Genomic DNA, 18,429 nt, shown 5'->3' with positions numbered 1-18,429 from the left:
ATACTTTAAATGAATGGTGTGGATCTGCCCTAGGTATCACGTGCATTCATTAGTGAATTGAAAAGAACAGTTTTAAAAGACACTTTTTTAAACAGGGGCAAGGTTGTAGCTCAGTGGTAGGTCATATGCTTTGCATGCAAAGGTCCAAAATTCAATTTCTGGAAAAAACTATTGCCTGGAATCCTGGAGAGCCAATGCTAGTGCATCTCATCAGTACTGAGCTAGATGGTACGAAATGGCCTGAGTCGGCATAAGGCAGATTCCTTTGTTCCTAAAAGTGGAGAGACCCAAGGGCCACAATGACTCCAGAATTTATTTATGTATTTTATTTACAACGTTTATATGCCCCTTTATTGTAAAAAATCTCAAAGCAGTTCACAGAAAGAATTAAAACAATAAAATTATTGGCAAAAACAGTTAAAGACAGGTATTTAAAAACATCTAAAAGAATAAAACCAACAATGAGTTAAAATACAGATTAAAAACACAATAGCTTCTACATGCCTGAGTAGGCTAAACAAACATGTTTTTAGCAGGTGTTGAAAAGAGTACAATGAAGGCATCTGCCTAATGTCAATAGGCAGGGAGTTCCAAAGTGTAGGTGCTGCCAAACTAAAGGACTGATTTCTTACAAGAGCAGAATAAGCACTATGTGGCATCCGTAACTTGGAAAGCCCACCTTGAACTTGGCCTGGTAGCAAATCAGCAACCAGTGCAGTTTTCAGAGCAGAGATATTATGTGCTGACAGGGTCTCACTCATGTCAGCAGCCATGCCATAGCATTCTGCACTAACTGCAGCCCAGGGTCAGGTTGTGCCACATGGGGATTTATGTGACCTTGGCTGACTGGCTGCCAGGATTTTTTTAGTTTTGGTTTTTAGTTAGGAAGCTTGATTGGTTGTGGGATGCTGAGTTGTCTGTCTTAGTCATAGGAATCTCATTGTGGTTGGTATGGTATTGCATTTAGGAAATCGGCACTGTCTTTTGTTTTTCTATTTGCATTTCATTTACTTTTAACCTCATTCCCTTACATCCATAGAAGCAACAGCAGTGGTTCAGCTCAATTTCCTTAAACCCACTGATGATGCACCTTGTTGGTTGCATGGTGGTTTGTTTCTTTCCCAATAGCGGTAAAAGAGAATTCACATACTGGGAAGTGTGGCTGCAATTGTGGTTCCCAAGCTGCTGCCTGTGAAGGTAGATCAAACCATGTATGTTTTCTCCCTGTCAGTTATTACTCACTGGGATTGGGTTGGCTGCCAAAGTGAGTTTATAGCAACCCACAGGGTAGACAGAAAAGGGTAGAGAATCTTCTTACTCTTACTCATTTCTCAGACCTCTTTTGGAAGTGAAGGGTCAAATCTGTAAAGAAGGAGTACCCATGTTAAAAGGTAGGGGCAGGGCATTCCAGGCAAGGGGTTGCCAACCCTGCTTGGATATGGATATCTCTGTAGAAGATCCCTAGTCAAGCTTTACCAACAGCACAATCCAAACCTACTCAGATGTAAGTCCTATTAAGTTCTATGGGGCTTAGTCCCTTAGTAAGTGTGTTTAGAATAGTAGCCTTCGGGGGCATCCATCTTTACTCCTGAGTGCTCCCATCTAACATCTCCACGACACTAGGCTCCTTTCTTCTTACAATGGCCTTCTGGTGACTGGGCTGGCCTGATGGCACTTAAACCCTTTTGGCCAGAAGCAAGTTGGCTAGATTAAATGTTCCCTACCCAGGCTGCATCTTTTAGCTAAGATTTTTATCTTAATTTCCAATCAGAGAAATGTTTTTCTTTGAATTGCTTGTATGTTCCAAGCAACTGTGGTTGATGCTTAAAGTATCATGGCTGATGACATCACTAAAGCCCACCCCATGACATCACTCGGGCCCACCCTTGTGACATCATTAGGGCCGCCCTTAAAATCTCAGGGTTTGGGATGCTTCTGACCTGGCAACCCTAATCGATAATGATTTGAGACTGCATCTGAAAATCATCAAACCCCACATTAACATACTTGTTGGAAAAATGCAAGTTCAGCCATCCCACCTTGCGAAAATGGACTTTATCATGAACAAAACTATTTAAAATATTTGCAGTTCATTATAACTAATGCTGCTTGTGTAGCCATATGTTTTTAGGAAAAAAAGTATAGCTTATGAAGCAATTTCCTGCAATTAGATTATTGTCCTCCTTACATTCCCCTAGAAAAATGCTGTGAATAACTTTGTAGGTACTATAAATATTTCAACAAATTGGACATTAATAAGTTAAGTAAATTTTTGCTTGGATGCCTCCAGTAATGACTATAAAATAGGCAAACCAACAGCTGCCAAAGATCTAAGGTCCAACATTCATGTGACAATAAATCGATAGGTCACCACACCAAGTAAATTTGGGAACCACTGTTCTAGAGTCATGCATAGTTTGGCCCTTAACTGTTTTGTTTTTTTTAAATCTTCAGTGATTTGTGTTTGAAAGTCTAAATGTGAACATCGCCATCTGCTGGATGCATCTCATTGGGTGAAAAGTTTCTTAAAGAAATAATGGAAGTGTAGTATAGGGTTGATCTCTATTTTACATTTAATGAGGGAATATTCAGATGGCCAACCCTCAATGCAAAATGTATAGATTTGTGTCCCTCGTGATCCTGAAGGTTCAGGGCTGGTTGCATGCAGCAATAAAGCTAGAGAGAGAAGATGGACACTGGATGCAACAAAACTGAAATCTCATTTCTACCCAAATAGAAGCTTAATCCTGCCCACCAAAAGTCAGTTCAAAGTAGAAAGATGTGCTTTCTGTTTACTTTCTTATTGATTGGGAAACCGACAGACAAGGAAATGGAATCAAATAAGCCATTGTGTCAATATTCAATGCTATTCAGTATTCAGCGCTAGTGTTACTCAGAGTAGGTCCACTGAAGTTAATGGACATTATTAACTAAAGTTCATTCATTATAGTGGGTCTACTGTGAGTAGGATGTAGCTGAATACAACCCAGTGAGACATTCTATATTTAAAGTTCTGCCTTGGCATGCTGAAGTGGTACAGGTGTATTGTATTATTAATAATAATAATCGTATTTGTTAGATGTTTTTCTCACTGAAGTGACTCAAAAGTATTAGGTAGTATATCTGGTTCTTCTTTCATAAGATTAATTGTAACCCTAAACAGAGGTCCACCAGCAACATCTTAGTTAGAACATTAATGCCTCTTAAAAATGTTAGGGATACCAGGGTTATCAGTCTGATCACATTTGTGCTAATGTGCTACATACCCTTTTTTCATTTATTATCTGCAGTTTGCTATGCAAATATTTAGAAACTTATGCACACCTGTTTTACAGTCGAGTAAGATACTGATCTTATAACTTCCAATCATAGATGAAATAATTTTTGAGCAAAGGGCTAGCAATGTCAAATCAGTTGTCTTAAGTTGTTGTTTTTTTGTACAAGCAAATGCTACAAAGACATTTTTACATTGTTTCAGAACAAAATGTCTGTTTATGGGATTGTAACAAACAGAAATTAAAGCTGTTTTAGAAAAATATCTCTTTGAAAACATGTTCCGTGCTGTGTTCTGCCAGTGCAGCCTGCCTTCATTCATGGTCTTTCCCAGCATAGAGATAGCACTAAATAAGGCAGCGGAACAGTGTTGTGGAAAAGACCTTTGTCCACATGGAGAATGTGATTTGGTTCAAATGAAATGTGATTGTCACATGAACTCTGGTGCTTGTGAAAAAGCTTTTAAGGAATTGAATTGTGCTGCTCCTGAGAACCTTTGTTTGGAGTGAAGCATCCTTTTATTCAGTTTTGCTCTTCAAAGAGTGCAGCTTCAAGCAATGGAAATGGTTGTGCTTTATTCTGAGATTGTTAAAATCTGTTATGTAATTCTACAAGAATAATCTTTTTTAAAAAAAACCTGAAATGCCCAAAAGCAAAGATTGTAATGCCAGGTCTCACATTTAGTTGAAATGAAATGGTTTAATTAAAATCACTTTGATCAGTTGCCTCCATTGATGAATACTTGGGACCACATGATAACAGAACTCTGACTGCCAGGGCCGGCCCCAGACATGCTGGGGCCCTTGGGCACAAGCCTGTCCCAGTGCTCCCCTTCTGTGATTCGTGGCAGATCGCTGCTGTAGATTGCACGCCCTGCCATTCCCTTGCTTAACCTACCTTTCTCAGTTGTTCTGCAGTTGCACACACAGCTCTGCCCTTAACAAAGATGGCAGCCGAGGTTTCCCTAAGGGGCTGAAGCTTCTGTTGCCATCTTGGTTCATGGCAGGGGCCCTTAGGGAAACCTCAGCCGCCATCTTTGTTAAGGGCAGCACTGCGTGCGCAACCGCAAAACCAGGTAGGTTAAGCAAGGGAATGGCGGAGCTCTGAAGCTCTCGCAGTGTGATCCATGGCAGCAATCATGCTGCAAATCGCGGAAGGGAAGCAGAAGTGCCCCTCGGGCCCCTGTAGCCCCAAGGGCCCTCGGGCCAGTGCCCCACCTGGCCACCCTTTAGAACCCGCCCTGTGATAGCTGGTCTACAGTTTCATCCAAGCAAGTGATCATATGATAAATGTGGCCATATGAATCAGTCTTGGGTGTTTTAAAAATTAAAAAAAGTTTCAAACTCTTGAGTTGGTTTATGGAGCAAAGAAAAGCTGAGAATGTCGGGCACCTTCCACCTAATAAACTGAAGATGGTGAGGTTTAGTTGGGATACCCCTCTAATAATAGAGATATTAAACTTTGTTTTTAATTCTCCATGCCACTCAGTCCCTAATGTGTTTCCTCTACACCTGTTGTTGCAGCTACCCATAGTCCTTCCCCTTTGCTGTTGTTGCCTAATTAGCTCTGAAAGAGATTGTAATGTGGCATTGTAACCCTGGTTTTGCTGGCACTGTAGTGCTGCATGGATATAAACAGGCCCATCCGCATCTCAATATACTTGTCAAGTATCCCTCCTTATTGAGAAGGGTACTGCTTGCTCTTCAGCAGAGAGCCATCATGGCATTTCCAGTAAGACGGCGTGAGGAAATTGAGTAAATGAAGATTCTTTTTCAGAGTGTTTTTTTAAAAAAATCCTTTATCTTCTGAGCAGGGTTTTAAAACTAATGAAATCTCAAGTTTTCATCATCAGCAAAAAAATCTGTTGGGCTACATCAGCATGCTATCTTAAAAGATCATGATCTTCACAGAATCCTGGAAATGTGGGATACAACAGGTTACTTTACAGTGTGGGATTTTTTTTCCCCAGTGGTTCCCTAGTGATGAGGGAATAATCGAGGGTGGGATTCGGAGAGCAAGCTTTGCGGCGGTTACAGGAGCTGCAGTTGTTTCACCTTCTGCACTCCAAGCCACTCGCCCCTTGATGACACTTGAACACTTAATTTCGACCTCTGAACAAAACCATAAGGGGATGGTGTCAGGTATATACTATACTGCTAGAGGTCTTCATGGGAACTTTAAACGTTTTGCAATGGAAGGCACATTTAGGATGACCATTGGATGACCAGGACTGGAATAAAATATGGAACTCTGTGCCTCTGCAATCCACTTCTGCCTATCTTAGGAGAAATGCTCTTAAAGTGTTGCATCAGTGGTTTACAATCCCAGTACAACTCTCCCACATAGCAGGTGGGCTATCCCAGGACTGCTGGAGAGTATGTGGGCATAAGGTGACATACATGCACCTTTGGTGGGAATGCCTATGGGTAGCTCAGGTCTGGTCAGTGGTCACTCAGGAAATGTTAAAATTACTAACTGAACAGATTGAATTTACTCTTCAGTTGTTACTTTTGAATGTACTTGAGGATTAAAATTTGGGTATTAAATTGAAAGACCTGCTAATGTTTTTGACGGTTACAGCACGCCTCTCCAGTACCCCAAAATAGAGAAGGCTTGGATTTGTACCTTTGGCATTGGCAGTGTTTGGACCATAGCACTAGCCAAAGGGCTGACCCACCATTTAAGAGTCCTCAGGGGCAAGGAAAAATCAAAGAGTGTTACAGTATATGGTACAGGTTTATTGAATCTTTTTTATTATTTGGACCTTGACTGCCCCTTCTGCAATGCAGCGGCAAGTTTGGCTGACAGCTTGATTGGTGTCCTTGATGGAAACTCACATGGCGGGGTCTCAGGTTGGTTGGTGGCACCTTGGATCTTTGGCCTGAAAGGCAGTGGAGGAATAAAGACTTACTGTGACATTCTGGCACTGGAGATCCATTTTGCTTTTGCTTTATTGCAGTATTATGGGGTATGTTTATATGTTTATGTGTTTGCCACATGTGGTTGTTGGTTTCTTCCGTTTTGTTGTTGGTTTTTTTAAATAAAGTTTTTCAAAATTCAAGAAACTGTTGGAGATCTCCAAAGCATTTTACTTTATCCTGTTTTGTGTTTCAGGTTGGGAGTCGACGAGTTATTCAGTATGGGGCAGCCTTCATGTTGCTGCTTGGAATGGTTGGCAAGTTCAGTGCGCTGTTTGCATCCCTCCCTGATCCAGTGCTCGGAGCTCTCTTCTGTACCCTCTTCGGTATGGACTTCTCTCCATATAGTCTGTCTGTTAACGATAAGCTCTGTATGCAGCCATGTTAGCTGCCACTTGCCCAGCTTTTCCTTGGAAAAAAATGGAGGATTCTCTTGTGTCCTTAATTCACTTGTAGCACTTGCTGGAAGGAAGTGCCTTCCAAACTCTCGCCCTCACATCTGCGCTCTTCTCACACAAAATGGAGGAGGGAAATTTTACTATTGAGCCGTGAATTAAACAGAGAAAAGACACATTGACATTCACATCCCCACAGAAAAGTCTGACTTGAATTAGGAAAGTCTAGAAAACTTGTAGGACATTTTAAAATTGAGTTAGCATCATTTTTCTGTCAGGATGAATTTTTTGGGTGTGGGTATGTGTATGTGTGTTAATGTTTCTACTATTAAGCAACTGATTTGAATCCATAAAAAAAATTAAATGCACACACATTCCCAATCTAACAGTCTGCTAACAGTGGGAGAGGGAGGTTTTGTGCAGCAGAAAAATGGAACTGGATTTGGAAATCCAGTCAGTTTCAAGCACAGTGTATCAATGTCACTTCTGAAGGCTGTATGTCCAGTTAATCTGAGTTTTGGCATAGTTCTCGTCCTGTAAGTAAACAGCACCTGTTCAGAAGTGACATAAAAATGGGACACATCCAGCACTTCAGAAGTACCATTGGCACAAATTAAGATCAAACATACAACAAATTATCAACAATGAAGTGGCTCTGAGGAATGTTATAAGGGATATAGCAACAAGGGTGAAAGGGCTGCATGTGAATGTGGACTGAAGCTGCACTTATACCTGCACTGGAGCACTGAAAACCTTATACAGCACTTCTTAATGTGCAAAAACAGTTTAATCTTTACGTAGTGACAGCAGAGATTATACATGCATTTTGCACTTTAAAGAAGTGCTGTATAAAGTTTATAATGCTCTAATGAAGACATGTAAGTGTCCATATGACTCTAATGCCATGCATAAGACTATCACGGTATACTTACACATCACTCACTTACAAGATGTCTCTTGGCTTCTGCAAAGATCGAGTTTCTCTGAAGGTTTTGAGAAGTTGTAGTATTTCATGCTGCATGCCATAGAGGCTGAAAGTCTTACTTGTTTTTGTTTAGGGATGATTACTGCAGTCGGACTTTCTAATCTGCAGTTCATAGATCTGAATTCTTCCCGGAACCTTTTTGTGCTTGGATTTTCTATCTTCTTTGGACTGGTCCTTCCGAGTTATCTCAGACAAAACCCGCTTGTCACAGGTACAAAGTTTTCATTTTTCTTAATCTACTATATGTATTAAAATAAAATTAAAATTGAATCATAGAATCATAAAATAGGTGAGTTGGAAGGGGCCTATAAAGCCATAGAGTCCAATCAAAGTTAAATGCAGGAATCCAAGTTAAAGCAGCCTCCTGAATACCTCCAGTGTTGGAGAGCCCACCACCTAGGCCATTGGTTCCATTGTCATACCACTCTAACAGGTGGGACATTTTCCTGATGTTCAGCCAAAATCTGGCTTCTTGTAACTTGAGACCATTATTCCATGTCCAACACTCTGGGACAATCGAAAAGAGATCCTGGCCCTCTATGTGACAACCTTTCATGTACTTGAAGAGTGCTATCATATCTCCCCTCAGTCTTCTCTTCTCAAGGCTAAACATGCCCGGCTCTTTCAGTCTCTTTTCATAGGGCTTTGTTTCCAATCCCCTGATCATCCTTGTTGCTTCCCTCTGAACCTGTTCCAATTTGTCTGCATCCTTCTTAAAATGTGGAGTCCAGAAATGGACACAGTACTCAAGATGAGGCCTAACCAGTGCCGAATAGAGGGGAACTACTACTTTGCACAATTTGTAAACTATATTTCTGTCAATGCAGCCTAAAAGACTCTCAATTTTGTCTCATTTGCACATCTGATAAACATTTCCTGCACCTCCTCATCCAAGTGATTAATAAAAACGTTGACGAGCACTGGGCCCAGGACTGAGCCCTGCAGTACCCTGCTTGTTACCTCCCCCCACTTTGAGAAGGAACCATTGAGAGGCACTCTTTTAGTACAGTTCTGTAGCCAGCTGTGGATCCATCCAGCCCACATTTAGCTACCTTGCTAATCAGAATGTCATGGGGCACTTTGTCAGTCATCTTATTGTGAACAAAAATTATTCATACAACCCATGTGGAAATGGGTCTTGTAAACATTTCAACCTGTACTCAGTCAGCAATGACTGGAATTGTTCATCAGTCAGCTGGCATAATTAGTAAGCTTTAATTGAAGACTAAAGTTTGGATTACCAGTATTACTTGGTGGTGGTGGCGGCGGTGTGTTGGTGTTCTTGAAGGCTTCATAGGTTAATCCTGAAAGAGACGTAGGTCCCTCTCCCTATATTTAATCAAAAATATCTCTTCAACATGGATCTTCCACAATCCTTATGGGTTAGAACATTGTTTTTCAAGCTGTTTTGAATCTGGCAAGAGCATTTTTGTTTATCTTATTGTAAGTTAGCTTGCACTTAGGAGAAACTGCCAGGGTTTTCATAGGCACGTTTAAAATATTTTTGAAAACAATGCCTAACGATGGGTTCAAATCCAAAGAAAAGAGATTTAGACTACTACTAATGGTACATGCTGTGTAACAGTAGAACAGATGGTGGGTCCTCCTTCACTAGAGGTTTTAAAGCAGAGGCTGGAAGGTCACCTGTTTGGTATGCTGCAGCAACATTTCCTGCACTGGTAGGGGCTTGGACTGAATTAACTTCCAAGTCCCTTGCAACCCCGTGATTCTATGAACTGCCTTACAGTGTCAAACCACTGGTCCATCTAGCCCAGTAGAGCCTCCTCTTCACTGGCAGCAGTTTTCCAAGATGTCAGGCAGAGGTCTTTCCCGTTGTTTGCCACCCAATCCTTCTAATGAGATATTGGGGACTGAACCTAGAATTTTCTGCATGCAAAGCCTGGGCTTTGCCCATGAGTTATGGCCCTTTCCTAATATGAGGGAAATTGGCACAAGGTCTGCTGCCCCACTCTATCGACTTCCCAGCAATTCTGTGCATCGTATCCATGTGGGAGGCAGGGGTGGGTGGAAGAGCAGCATATATGAGCATTGCAAAGTGTTCCCTATTATCAGGCAACTGTACCGGGTGGCCTGTGCGATGTTGGCTTCTGAAACGGCATGTATGAATACAGTAGCTCTCCACATTATAGCCTCACTCTCTCCCCCCACCCCTTATTTTCTTGTAGGAATAGCCAGCATTGATCAAGTACTGAACGTTCTTCTCACTACAGCCATGTTTGTGGGAGGTTGTGTCGCATTTGTTTTAGATAACACCATTCCAGGTTAGTTGTGCAGTGTGCTGCCTCTTTTCCTGTTTGCCTTCCTCCCTTCCTGTCAAAGACACTGTAATGCTTGAAAGTCCACACCGCGACCACGGATTGACATGGGCCACAATCCACCAGAGTAAATTGTGTATTCTTGCACATTTCCCATTCATTTTAATGTGGCTTGTGCCGCAGACCCTCCCAGTGGATTGTGCTGCTTGGGCCGGATCTGTGTGTCATGTTCTGCTGCCCTGAGGGAGTTGGAACTCTGCTGCCTCAAAGGATCAGAAGGACTGCTTTTTGCTTGAACATCGGACTTGCATGCCCGAAACTCACCATATGGATAGACTGAATGTGCATCTATGGATAATTTAACTGTGGACTATCTTGTTTCATTTTTTAAAAAATTATGCATCTCCATTCAGAGTGCGAAATACTCAATTACAATTCTAGGTCCAAACCAGGGGTGGGGGAACCTGTGGCCCTCAAGATGTTTGTTTTTACATTTATATCCTGTGTTTCCTCCAAGGAGCTCAAGGTGGTGTACATTGTTATCCCCCTCCCCATTTTATCCTCATAACAACCCTGTGAGGTAGGTTAGGCTGAGAGGCAGTGACTGTCTAAGGTTACCCTCGGAACTTCATGGCCATGTGGGAATTTGAACCCTGGTCTCCCAGGTTCCAGTCTAGCTCTCTAAACACTATAAGCGCGCTTATTGAAAGTGAAAAATGAAAAATGGAAGAACAGTCTCCTAAGTTATAAAGCCAAAGCTTCATTATGCTTTTTTGTACAATTTCCTGAAAACAATGTCCATGGTATCTCATGTTCAATGTACATGAAGTAGAAGCCACTAAACTGGGAAGGGCTTATACCTGGACATACATATTTTGCATGAAAAATCAAACTAGTCACTTTGCTTACAACTACTTTAAAACCAGTTTTGTTTTCTTTAGTCCCTTTCACATGTTCTTCTGTGAATATACTAAATGCCTAGAGGGATAGGGCCACACCCTTTTGAGCAGGATGTCTGGAAAGAGGCATGTAGGTGCCTATAGTTCTACATGCATAGGTGCTCCATACATTGACCCTGTGTGATCGGGATCCCAATAGCGTAGAGCATCTGTGCATGTACACCTGTACCTGTATGGCTGCCCCTTTTCAGGTGTCCTGCTCAATGTGCAGGCATAGGGAGTGGGGGCAGCTTCCTTGTGAATGGGGCTCCTGTCTCTGATGTTCACCTCTTCTTGATGCAGCTCTTTCCTCCTTCCTTTTAATTTCCAGGGAGCCCTGAGGAAAGAGGAATCCGGCAATGGAAGAGAGGAGTGGGTAAAGGCAGCAGATCCATGGATGGCATGGAAACCTACGATTTGCCTTTTGGCATGGAAGTTGTGAAGAAGTACAGGTGCTTCAGTTTCTTACCCATCAGTCCTACCTTCATGGGCTACACGTGGAAAGGCTTCAGGAAAAACAGCAGCTCCAGGAGTTCAGAGGAAGCCTCTGAGGCAGCTGTATAGCCCCTGCTGAAGCCTCCGTCTTCTAGCTGCAGTCAGCAGATACATCCGATACATCTGCAGTTTCTTGCTGATCTTGCTTTATTTTATGGGGTTTTGTATATCTGCGTTTTACATTCTGGAACCAGAGCCGAAACAGGTTATAAAAATAGCTTTCCCATTGTGGACAGTGATAGCTATCTACAATCTCTCTATAATTGTATTATGTTTTTGTGTTTTAAAGTACTGTTGGAATTGCTTATCTTGTGTTTTGGGACAACTACTGTTCTGCTGAAAGTTTAAATCTAGATCCAAAATTGGTAAACAGCATTTGTATAAACATAGCACTCATACATTCCATTTTAAAAAATCCCTCATAAGCCTACAGGCATTTGTTTATACTATTCTGGCAAATTATACCAAAATTTTCCATACTAGGCAGTGCTTTCAAACTTTTCCAGTATTTAGTATGTAATGGATATGCTGACAAGTGACAAGGAACATAGCACATATTCCTAAGAAATCGACATAGATCTGGAGTGCTTTTAACATTTCCTAACATAGCAGGCAGAGTTGACTGAGGTGGTAGCTTTGTGCCTATACCTCCCTGCATATTGCACATCCCTGAACTGACAGTAAGAATGCCTAAACAGTTTGTTATCTTGCATACCTGCAAGTCAGACTTTTAAAACAATATTTATTAAGGACCCAAATTCACTAGTCTTCAGTGAATTGCTTAAATTAGAATAATCAGCTTGTCTCTCAATTTGTATTGGTCTATTTACGACATTTCTGCCAATCCCAAAAGCAGCCTTCAGTTAATGTTGCCTTGTTTTTTTCCTTTTTTAAGCTGAACATGGGACCTGTTTTTAAAACGGGAGAGACTCTGTGTGCATCACTGTCCACTGGATGGTTTAACGGGTATTGGGGGCCCATTGTGGGTGCCATTCACTTTTTTTCCTGTACTAGTCTTGGCTCTGACAATACATGGTTGTCAATGCTCATCATGCATTCATAATTGTGAAGATTTATTCCTGTTTAATGTTCGTACTGTTGCAAATTAGTTTTTAGCCATAAACCTTTTGTTCCTTTCTTATTTCTTTCCAATGTGGCCCAAAAGGCATTTTTAAGCTGTGGAAAGATTTGTCAGAGAGGCATTAGGGTAAGTGTTCCCTAAAGGCCAGTATGCTCTAAGGTGCTTGTGTTTTGTAGTCAGTCTCTCTCTCTCTCTCCTTCTCTCTCTCTCATATATTCCTAATGCAGGTATGGTAAATGGTTGGTCAGTTTCTCAAGCATGGCTACTAGAGAGACACAAAGGGACTTTCATTTATCTCTGAGGAAAGTGAAAGGAGCCTGGATGTATCAAGTATTGAATAGTTAGGAAGGGAAGCAGATCAGTGGATGGTGAATGTTTCCTGCCATTTCTACTACATTTTCCTTGTACAGCTTTTCACACCAGGATTATTTCCCCTGTCTGATCTTTCCTCACATAACTTCCAGCAGTGTGCTGTCTTGGAATCAAACCAAGTATCATGAAAACCAGCCAAAAGAGTAATTGTTTTAAAATAAAAAAGGTTAAATCAGGACTGGTGCACAGTCACTTGAGCATAAGAGACCTCCCATGACCTTGAGAAATATATAACACTAAGGCCACAATCCTGCTCGTACTTACCTAGAATTAAGCTTCATCGAGCACAGTGAAGCTTCCTTCTGAGTAAGCACACAGAGGTGGCATGTTTGCTTTCCACCTTGTATGTTGTGTGCAACCAAAGAAAAGATGGGTGGAAACAAACAGTTCCCCATATGTGGGTGGTGGCTAATAATAATGTAAAATGCCAAAGCCATTTTTTCTGCACACATTAGAGCAGCCTTCACCAACCAGGTGCCCTCTAAATGTATTGGACAAAAACTCCCATCAGCCCCAGCTGATGGGAACTGTCGTCCAAAATCTAGAGGACACCACATTGCATGAGTGAGGCAAAAGTTGTGTGTTTGTCATATTGTCAGAGTTTAGCATAGCCTTGTTTTGGTCATTTTTGTTTTGTTTCTTGCTAAGGTGCCAGTTGCTTGCTGATAGCAGAACTGAAATGTCACTGAATGCGATGTGCTACGATAACACACTCTTCCACAACTTCCCTGTTTGCTTCAGTAGGCTTATACAGGAGTAGATCCCCAATGGACAGTGCCCAGCACAAAAAACAAGAAGTATAGCTGCTAGCCATACAGCTGGTGGTAGGGCATGGTATTGAGTACCTGTCGTATTCTGCTAGCAACTGTGGTAAAGTAAACACTAAACTTGTAGCTTAACTATGCTTAAGTTGTAAACTTATCTTTAAGTGAAACAGAACTACGAGCCAATTCATACTTCATACCGAAGCAAGCGAGTTGCCCTTTTTGTCTCACTTTTGAGATGCAAATTACTGGTTTTAGAGGGTTCTCCCACCATCCTGGGATGTAGAATTTAAAAATGAAAAAATGGTTTCCAAAAACCTTGACTAGCTTGGCAGTCTTTGTACTGCATTAGCTGCACCAACCTGACTACAGACAGCTGAGAATTATTGAATAAAATCTTTGCCAGAGTTTTGCAGTGTTTACAAGCACAGTCTGGTTTATTAAATGACTCTGCCCCCCAAATCCTGTGAAAGACAAGACGATCTTGTCTGCTTACAAAAGGTTTTAACGGTCAGGATGTAGAGCATTCAGAATGTTAGGTGTTTCTGCAGTTATGGAAAGAATATAGGGAAAGTTAATGCATATACTTTGTAGTCTTGAGAAAAAAATGAGAGAGAAATTGAGAGTCAAATACAGGAAAGTGTGTGGCTGTGTGGCAAAGTGAGGTAGCAAGACTTGGGTATCACTAAAAGTGGGAGATGGGAGTCAAGCACTATTAAAACGAGTACAGCAATATTCTGGCACAGCTCCCATTAGTTTCAATGGTGCTTGAACAGGAGGATTAAGGTAGACTGCACCCCATGTTAAACAGTTGGGGGAATGGTCTTCTGAAGCATCCACCTCTGGGACCAAAATGGCTTAAGACTGTATATATGAAACAAAATTCAGAAAACTCCTTTCTCTGGATGCCCTCCAAGCCCTGTAAATTTCAGTTGTGTGTTGGGGGGGGGTATTTGATGCATCTCTTACTTTTTTTTTAAAGTGGTGTATGAACTTCAGCTACCAATTGATGGGCTTCAAAAGTGTGTATGTTGTAAACAGTATTGTTTAAGAGCAAAGAACACTTAGCTACTTACATGTATCCTAGCTGGGAGTAAAAACAACGTTGTGATACTTTCAATTGTGGCTTCTTTGTAGCCTCCTGCCTTTCTACAATCAAAATTAAACAATGCGGTCAAAAGAGAACATCTAATCAGAAGGGCTGGGGAAAAGCAATGAGAAATTTCAGTCAAAAGAAGTAAATATTCATGATTAAAACATCACCATGATGTCAAAGATCTATAACTATATATTCAAAGCAAAATCATTTGGGAGCTTTTGTATTTAACATAAAAACCTATGTTAATTTTTTTAATTAAGTCCTCTGGCTAAGATGTTTAAATGTGTCTTATAAAATGATGCCTCCTGAATTTATATTTAATTGTTAATTTTATCTGTGATTGAAAAAATGTATTAATCAGAATAAGCTGCATCAGGGAAGAGGTTTTTAAATTTACACGGTCAATTTGTTTTACACCGTTTAATACTAACTTTCAGTATGGCAACTTTGTAAATGAGTATTGCAGTATTTTATTTCCATACACTTTAAAAGGAAAAAAAAACACCCAACAAATAACATTTTCGCCCAAGATAATAATAGTCACAGGTTTCCTGGGCGGGAGTGATATGATTGTCATGACAATGTCATGTGATAGAATTTCTTCGTTGATGAATTGCTAGTGATTGTGTATACTTTATTTACCTATGCTTATGTTGTTAAGTGGAAACAGAGAGGAATTCTTGATCACCTCTCTCCTAAAAACATGGGACTGGCAACATTGCTTCAGGACCAGCAGCAGAGCACGTTGAGCATAGAGCATGTGCAGCCATGGGACAAGGTGCAAGGCCATCTCCGATAGTAGGTTTTTATTCTGCCTACTATTTCAAGGCGACATTTGGATACATCCAGTCCCTGACTCATAGGGGACAATCTGCAGGGGAATTCTCCTAGGCAAGCTTCATTTGAAGTGAACAGGAGTTCCTGTGTTCCTGTTCATTTCAGAGAGGTTTGTGAAGGAGAACCTTGCCATATTACTTAACGTGTACATGTTTGGAGGGGTGGGTGAGGAGAATGCCTTCTGGATTTTCTGCTTCAAGCTCCAAAATGTCTCGGGCTGGCTCTGGATGAGAATTAGAAAGAGATGCTAATCAGATGTAAAGATTAAGCAGTCAGACCAAAACATGTCACCCTCTCACTGATGGCACAAATTAGGCTTCTATCATCTGTGAAGTGCCGAACTCTAATGGCCTAACTTCAGGCTGCTTCCCATGTTATGGCCTTATTGGTGAGCATTCCTAGAGCCACTAGTCCTCTTGGCTTTCCCCTTGGCGCCACCTGGCTCTCAACCCAATCCCAGCCATACCAGCCACAGGTGGAGTTCCCAAGAGGCTCATGTAGGAGTTTGTCAGGAGGAAGGGGAAGAGCCTAGTGGTCAGAAACGTGGGTCATTTAGAGCCATTGGCTGAACCTAAGCCCAGGTCACCTGCAGAAGTATGTTACCTCTGTCAGTGTACTCCAAGGAGGCAGCTGCTGATGTGCTTCCTCCCTACTTTTGCTGCTTTTGCCCGCCTGGGAGAATAGCCCAGCCTATTGAAGGTGTATGATAAGCTGTTTGTGCGCACATGGATTTTAGCCAGTTTTAACATGGGCCATTTGGCTGTCGGCCCACCTACTCCTTTCCCTGCCGCCCTTGCTTTAGAAGTAAGGGACAGAGCCTCAGAAGCGACCCCCATCTCTTTTGGAGGCCTGCATCCAACTTTCCTGCAAGCTCAGCGCTCTGATGTAGCTTGTTCAGATGCAGTAGGGCCTCTTTGCAGTAAGGCTTCTTTGTCTTTAAACCATAAAGTGGGAAAGCAGCCTTTTGCCCTTGGACGTGTGCCGGCATTCCAAAGCGACACAACTCATATCTCAATATGCATGACAGACCAGCACAAAATGGCCTTTTTCTTTTGTTCTTCAGTGGCCTTCCTGAACCAAAATAACCATCATTAACCACCACCAGAGGAAGGTGCGGGGAGCAAGTCCCTGCAGAAAATGTATTCTCATCACTTGTGTTTTTTGCATGGTGCATGGTGCATTTCTAGAGCTTCTCACTCAAAAGGTTTCTTAGCCTGCCTGCACAGAGGACAGCAGATTGCTGGGGCTTCACATTTTGTAGTGCTAGATCCTTTGTCATTTGTGCTGTGAGGAGGCCACGTGTTAGCCAGTATTTAGCTTCTGCCCGTTAGTCTCTATACTGTTATAGTGCTGGGCTGCTTTAAGTATTGAGAATTCATCTTCAGCAACATCCAAAACATTCCTGTCTGGTTATGATTTACTTGTGGCTGTGATTAGTCATCAGTACATTTGATCGCAGAGAATTCCCTTGTGTGTTGCCTGGCATCTTTCCAAGTGAACCATCTTGCTGTGCATCTCCCCCCCTTCTTTGTTCTGTTCATAACAACTTTTGATGTAACAAACTCTTGACTGTTTTTTAGACAATGGGGATAAATAATTCCCCCCCCCCCGAGTTTTTTGTGAATGACTTGGACTACACAATCTCATGTTACATACCAAGTTCGGTTTTTTCTTTGAGATGTGTAATTCTTTTATTGAGATTTTTATGGATTTTGTTGTGTTTTGCTGGGATTTTTTTCTAACATTGCTTTATTAAACATTGAAATATTTAAGAAATATGTAATATTTGGACCAGATGTTGTGAATAATAGTAGATAAAAGCTATTTTATTCTGTATTTTTAAAAGCTGTTCAGTACAAATAAAAGGTGACATAGATGCAACTTTACAACTGGGCTATAGTGGTCATTCTTCAAAGACACAAGAATCAACATTTATTTATTTATTTATTATACTTTTATTTATTTATTTATTATACTTGTATACTGCCCCATAGCCGAAGCTCTCTGGGCGGTTTACAGTAACTAAAAACAAATACAACATTAACACGCATTGCCAACTCGCTCTAAAGGCTTATTTAACAATAGGAAGTAGATGTCATTCCGGTGCAGAGAGCCCTTCTCTGTCTCTGTGCTACACCAGCACAACAGTTTTTCCTCTTTACAGACACCTGTAGGCTGCAGTACCTTGGACAGCTACATCAGGATAAGTCAGAAACGGGGCTTGCCTTTCTCTAACCATTTCATCCTCTTTTGAGTAACAAAACAGAGCTTTTGAACATCAGTTTTTCCAACATGATGCATATCAAGGCAACACATTTCATTCTTCCAATCCATGCACTTTGGTTTTCAAGCAGTGCCCCTTGCCAAGCAAAGATGTTGATAGCCTTAAGGTTGTGAAGCTCTGCATTTGCTGATCAAAACGTGTAACAGAATAATTAAACACAAAGTCAAACCTTCCCCCAGCCTCCAGAAAAAATAAATCCAGAAACTCAACCAGCTTCTTGCTATATTGGATGTTTTGCTGAGAAAAAGACCAACTCACTTTACTCTTGCATCTCTATTTTCTAATAGAGATATATTCACTAATAGGCAAAAAAACCCCTAGTGGTTTAAGAACGTACCTATAGCTCACAGATATTTCTATTAAACTTTAAAAAGCAGGGAAATTGGGCAAGTATGGTGAATGCACCAGGGAAGCAGGAGACCTGACCTCTCTGAGATTTTGGACTGCCCTACAAATTTGTAAAAATGCAAACACAATTTGGGTTGGTCTTTCACAGTCCAATCCACTGCCTGTGTACCTTGGAAGAATTTGGTGCCTCTGCTTTTTAAAGTTTGATAGAAATATCTGTTGGCTACGGTGAGTGGTGGCAACACCTGCAATCAGCCCAAATAACAGAAACAATACATGTGCTATGCTGATCTTGTTTTACCAAGGAGAAAGCAACAATATTAAGGCAGTTGATATAGTTCAGATTAGTCACTTTAAATATGTT

The 18,429-nt window shown here is 41.3% G+C and overlaps 1 protein-coding gene across 10 annotated transcripts in view; it reads left to right on the top strand.

The window, feature by feature from the left end:
* SLC23A2 (solute carrier family 23 member 2) overlaps positions 1 to 17,305 on the top strand; it is a 138,317-nt gene extending 121,012 nt beyond the window's left edge. For 9 of the 10 annotated variants that reach the window (XM_061592420.1, XM_061592423.1, XM_061592424.1 and 6 more), the window contains 4 exons: positions 6,388 to 6,517; positions 7,645 to 7,782; positions 9,758 to 9,853; positions 11,117 to 17,305. In XM_061592420.1, the coding sequence (XP_061448404.1) occupies positions 6,388 to 6,517; positions 7,645 to 7,782; positions 9,758 to 9,853; positions 11,117 to 11,349 (597 nt within the window). In that variant the 3' untranslated portion in view covers positions 11,350 to 17,305. The remainder of the gene's footprint in view (positions 1 to 6,387; positions 6,518 to 7,644; positions 7,783 to 9,757; positions 9,854 to 11,116) is intronic. The other variant, XM_061592427.1, reaches the window with a different exon arrangement.
* Positions 17,306 to 18,429: the final 1,124 nt, after the last annotated feature.

This window comes from Rhineura floridana, chromosome 12, assembly GCF_030035675.1.
Source record: "Rhineura floridana isolate rRhiFlo1 chromosome 12, rRhiFlo1.hap2, whole genome shotgun sequence".
In the NCBI taxonomy this organism is placed as follows: domain Eukaryota; kingdom Metazoa; phylum Chordata; class Lepidosauria; order Squamata; family Rhineuridae; genus Rhineura; species Rhineura floridana.
This window is presented reverse-complemented; position numbering and strand designations above follow the sequence as displayed.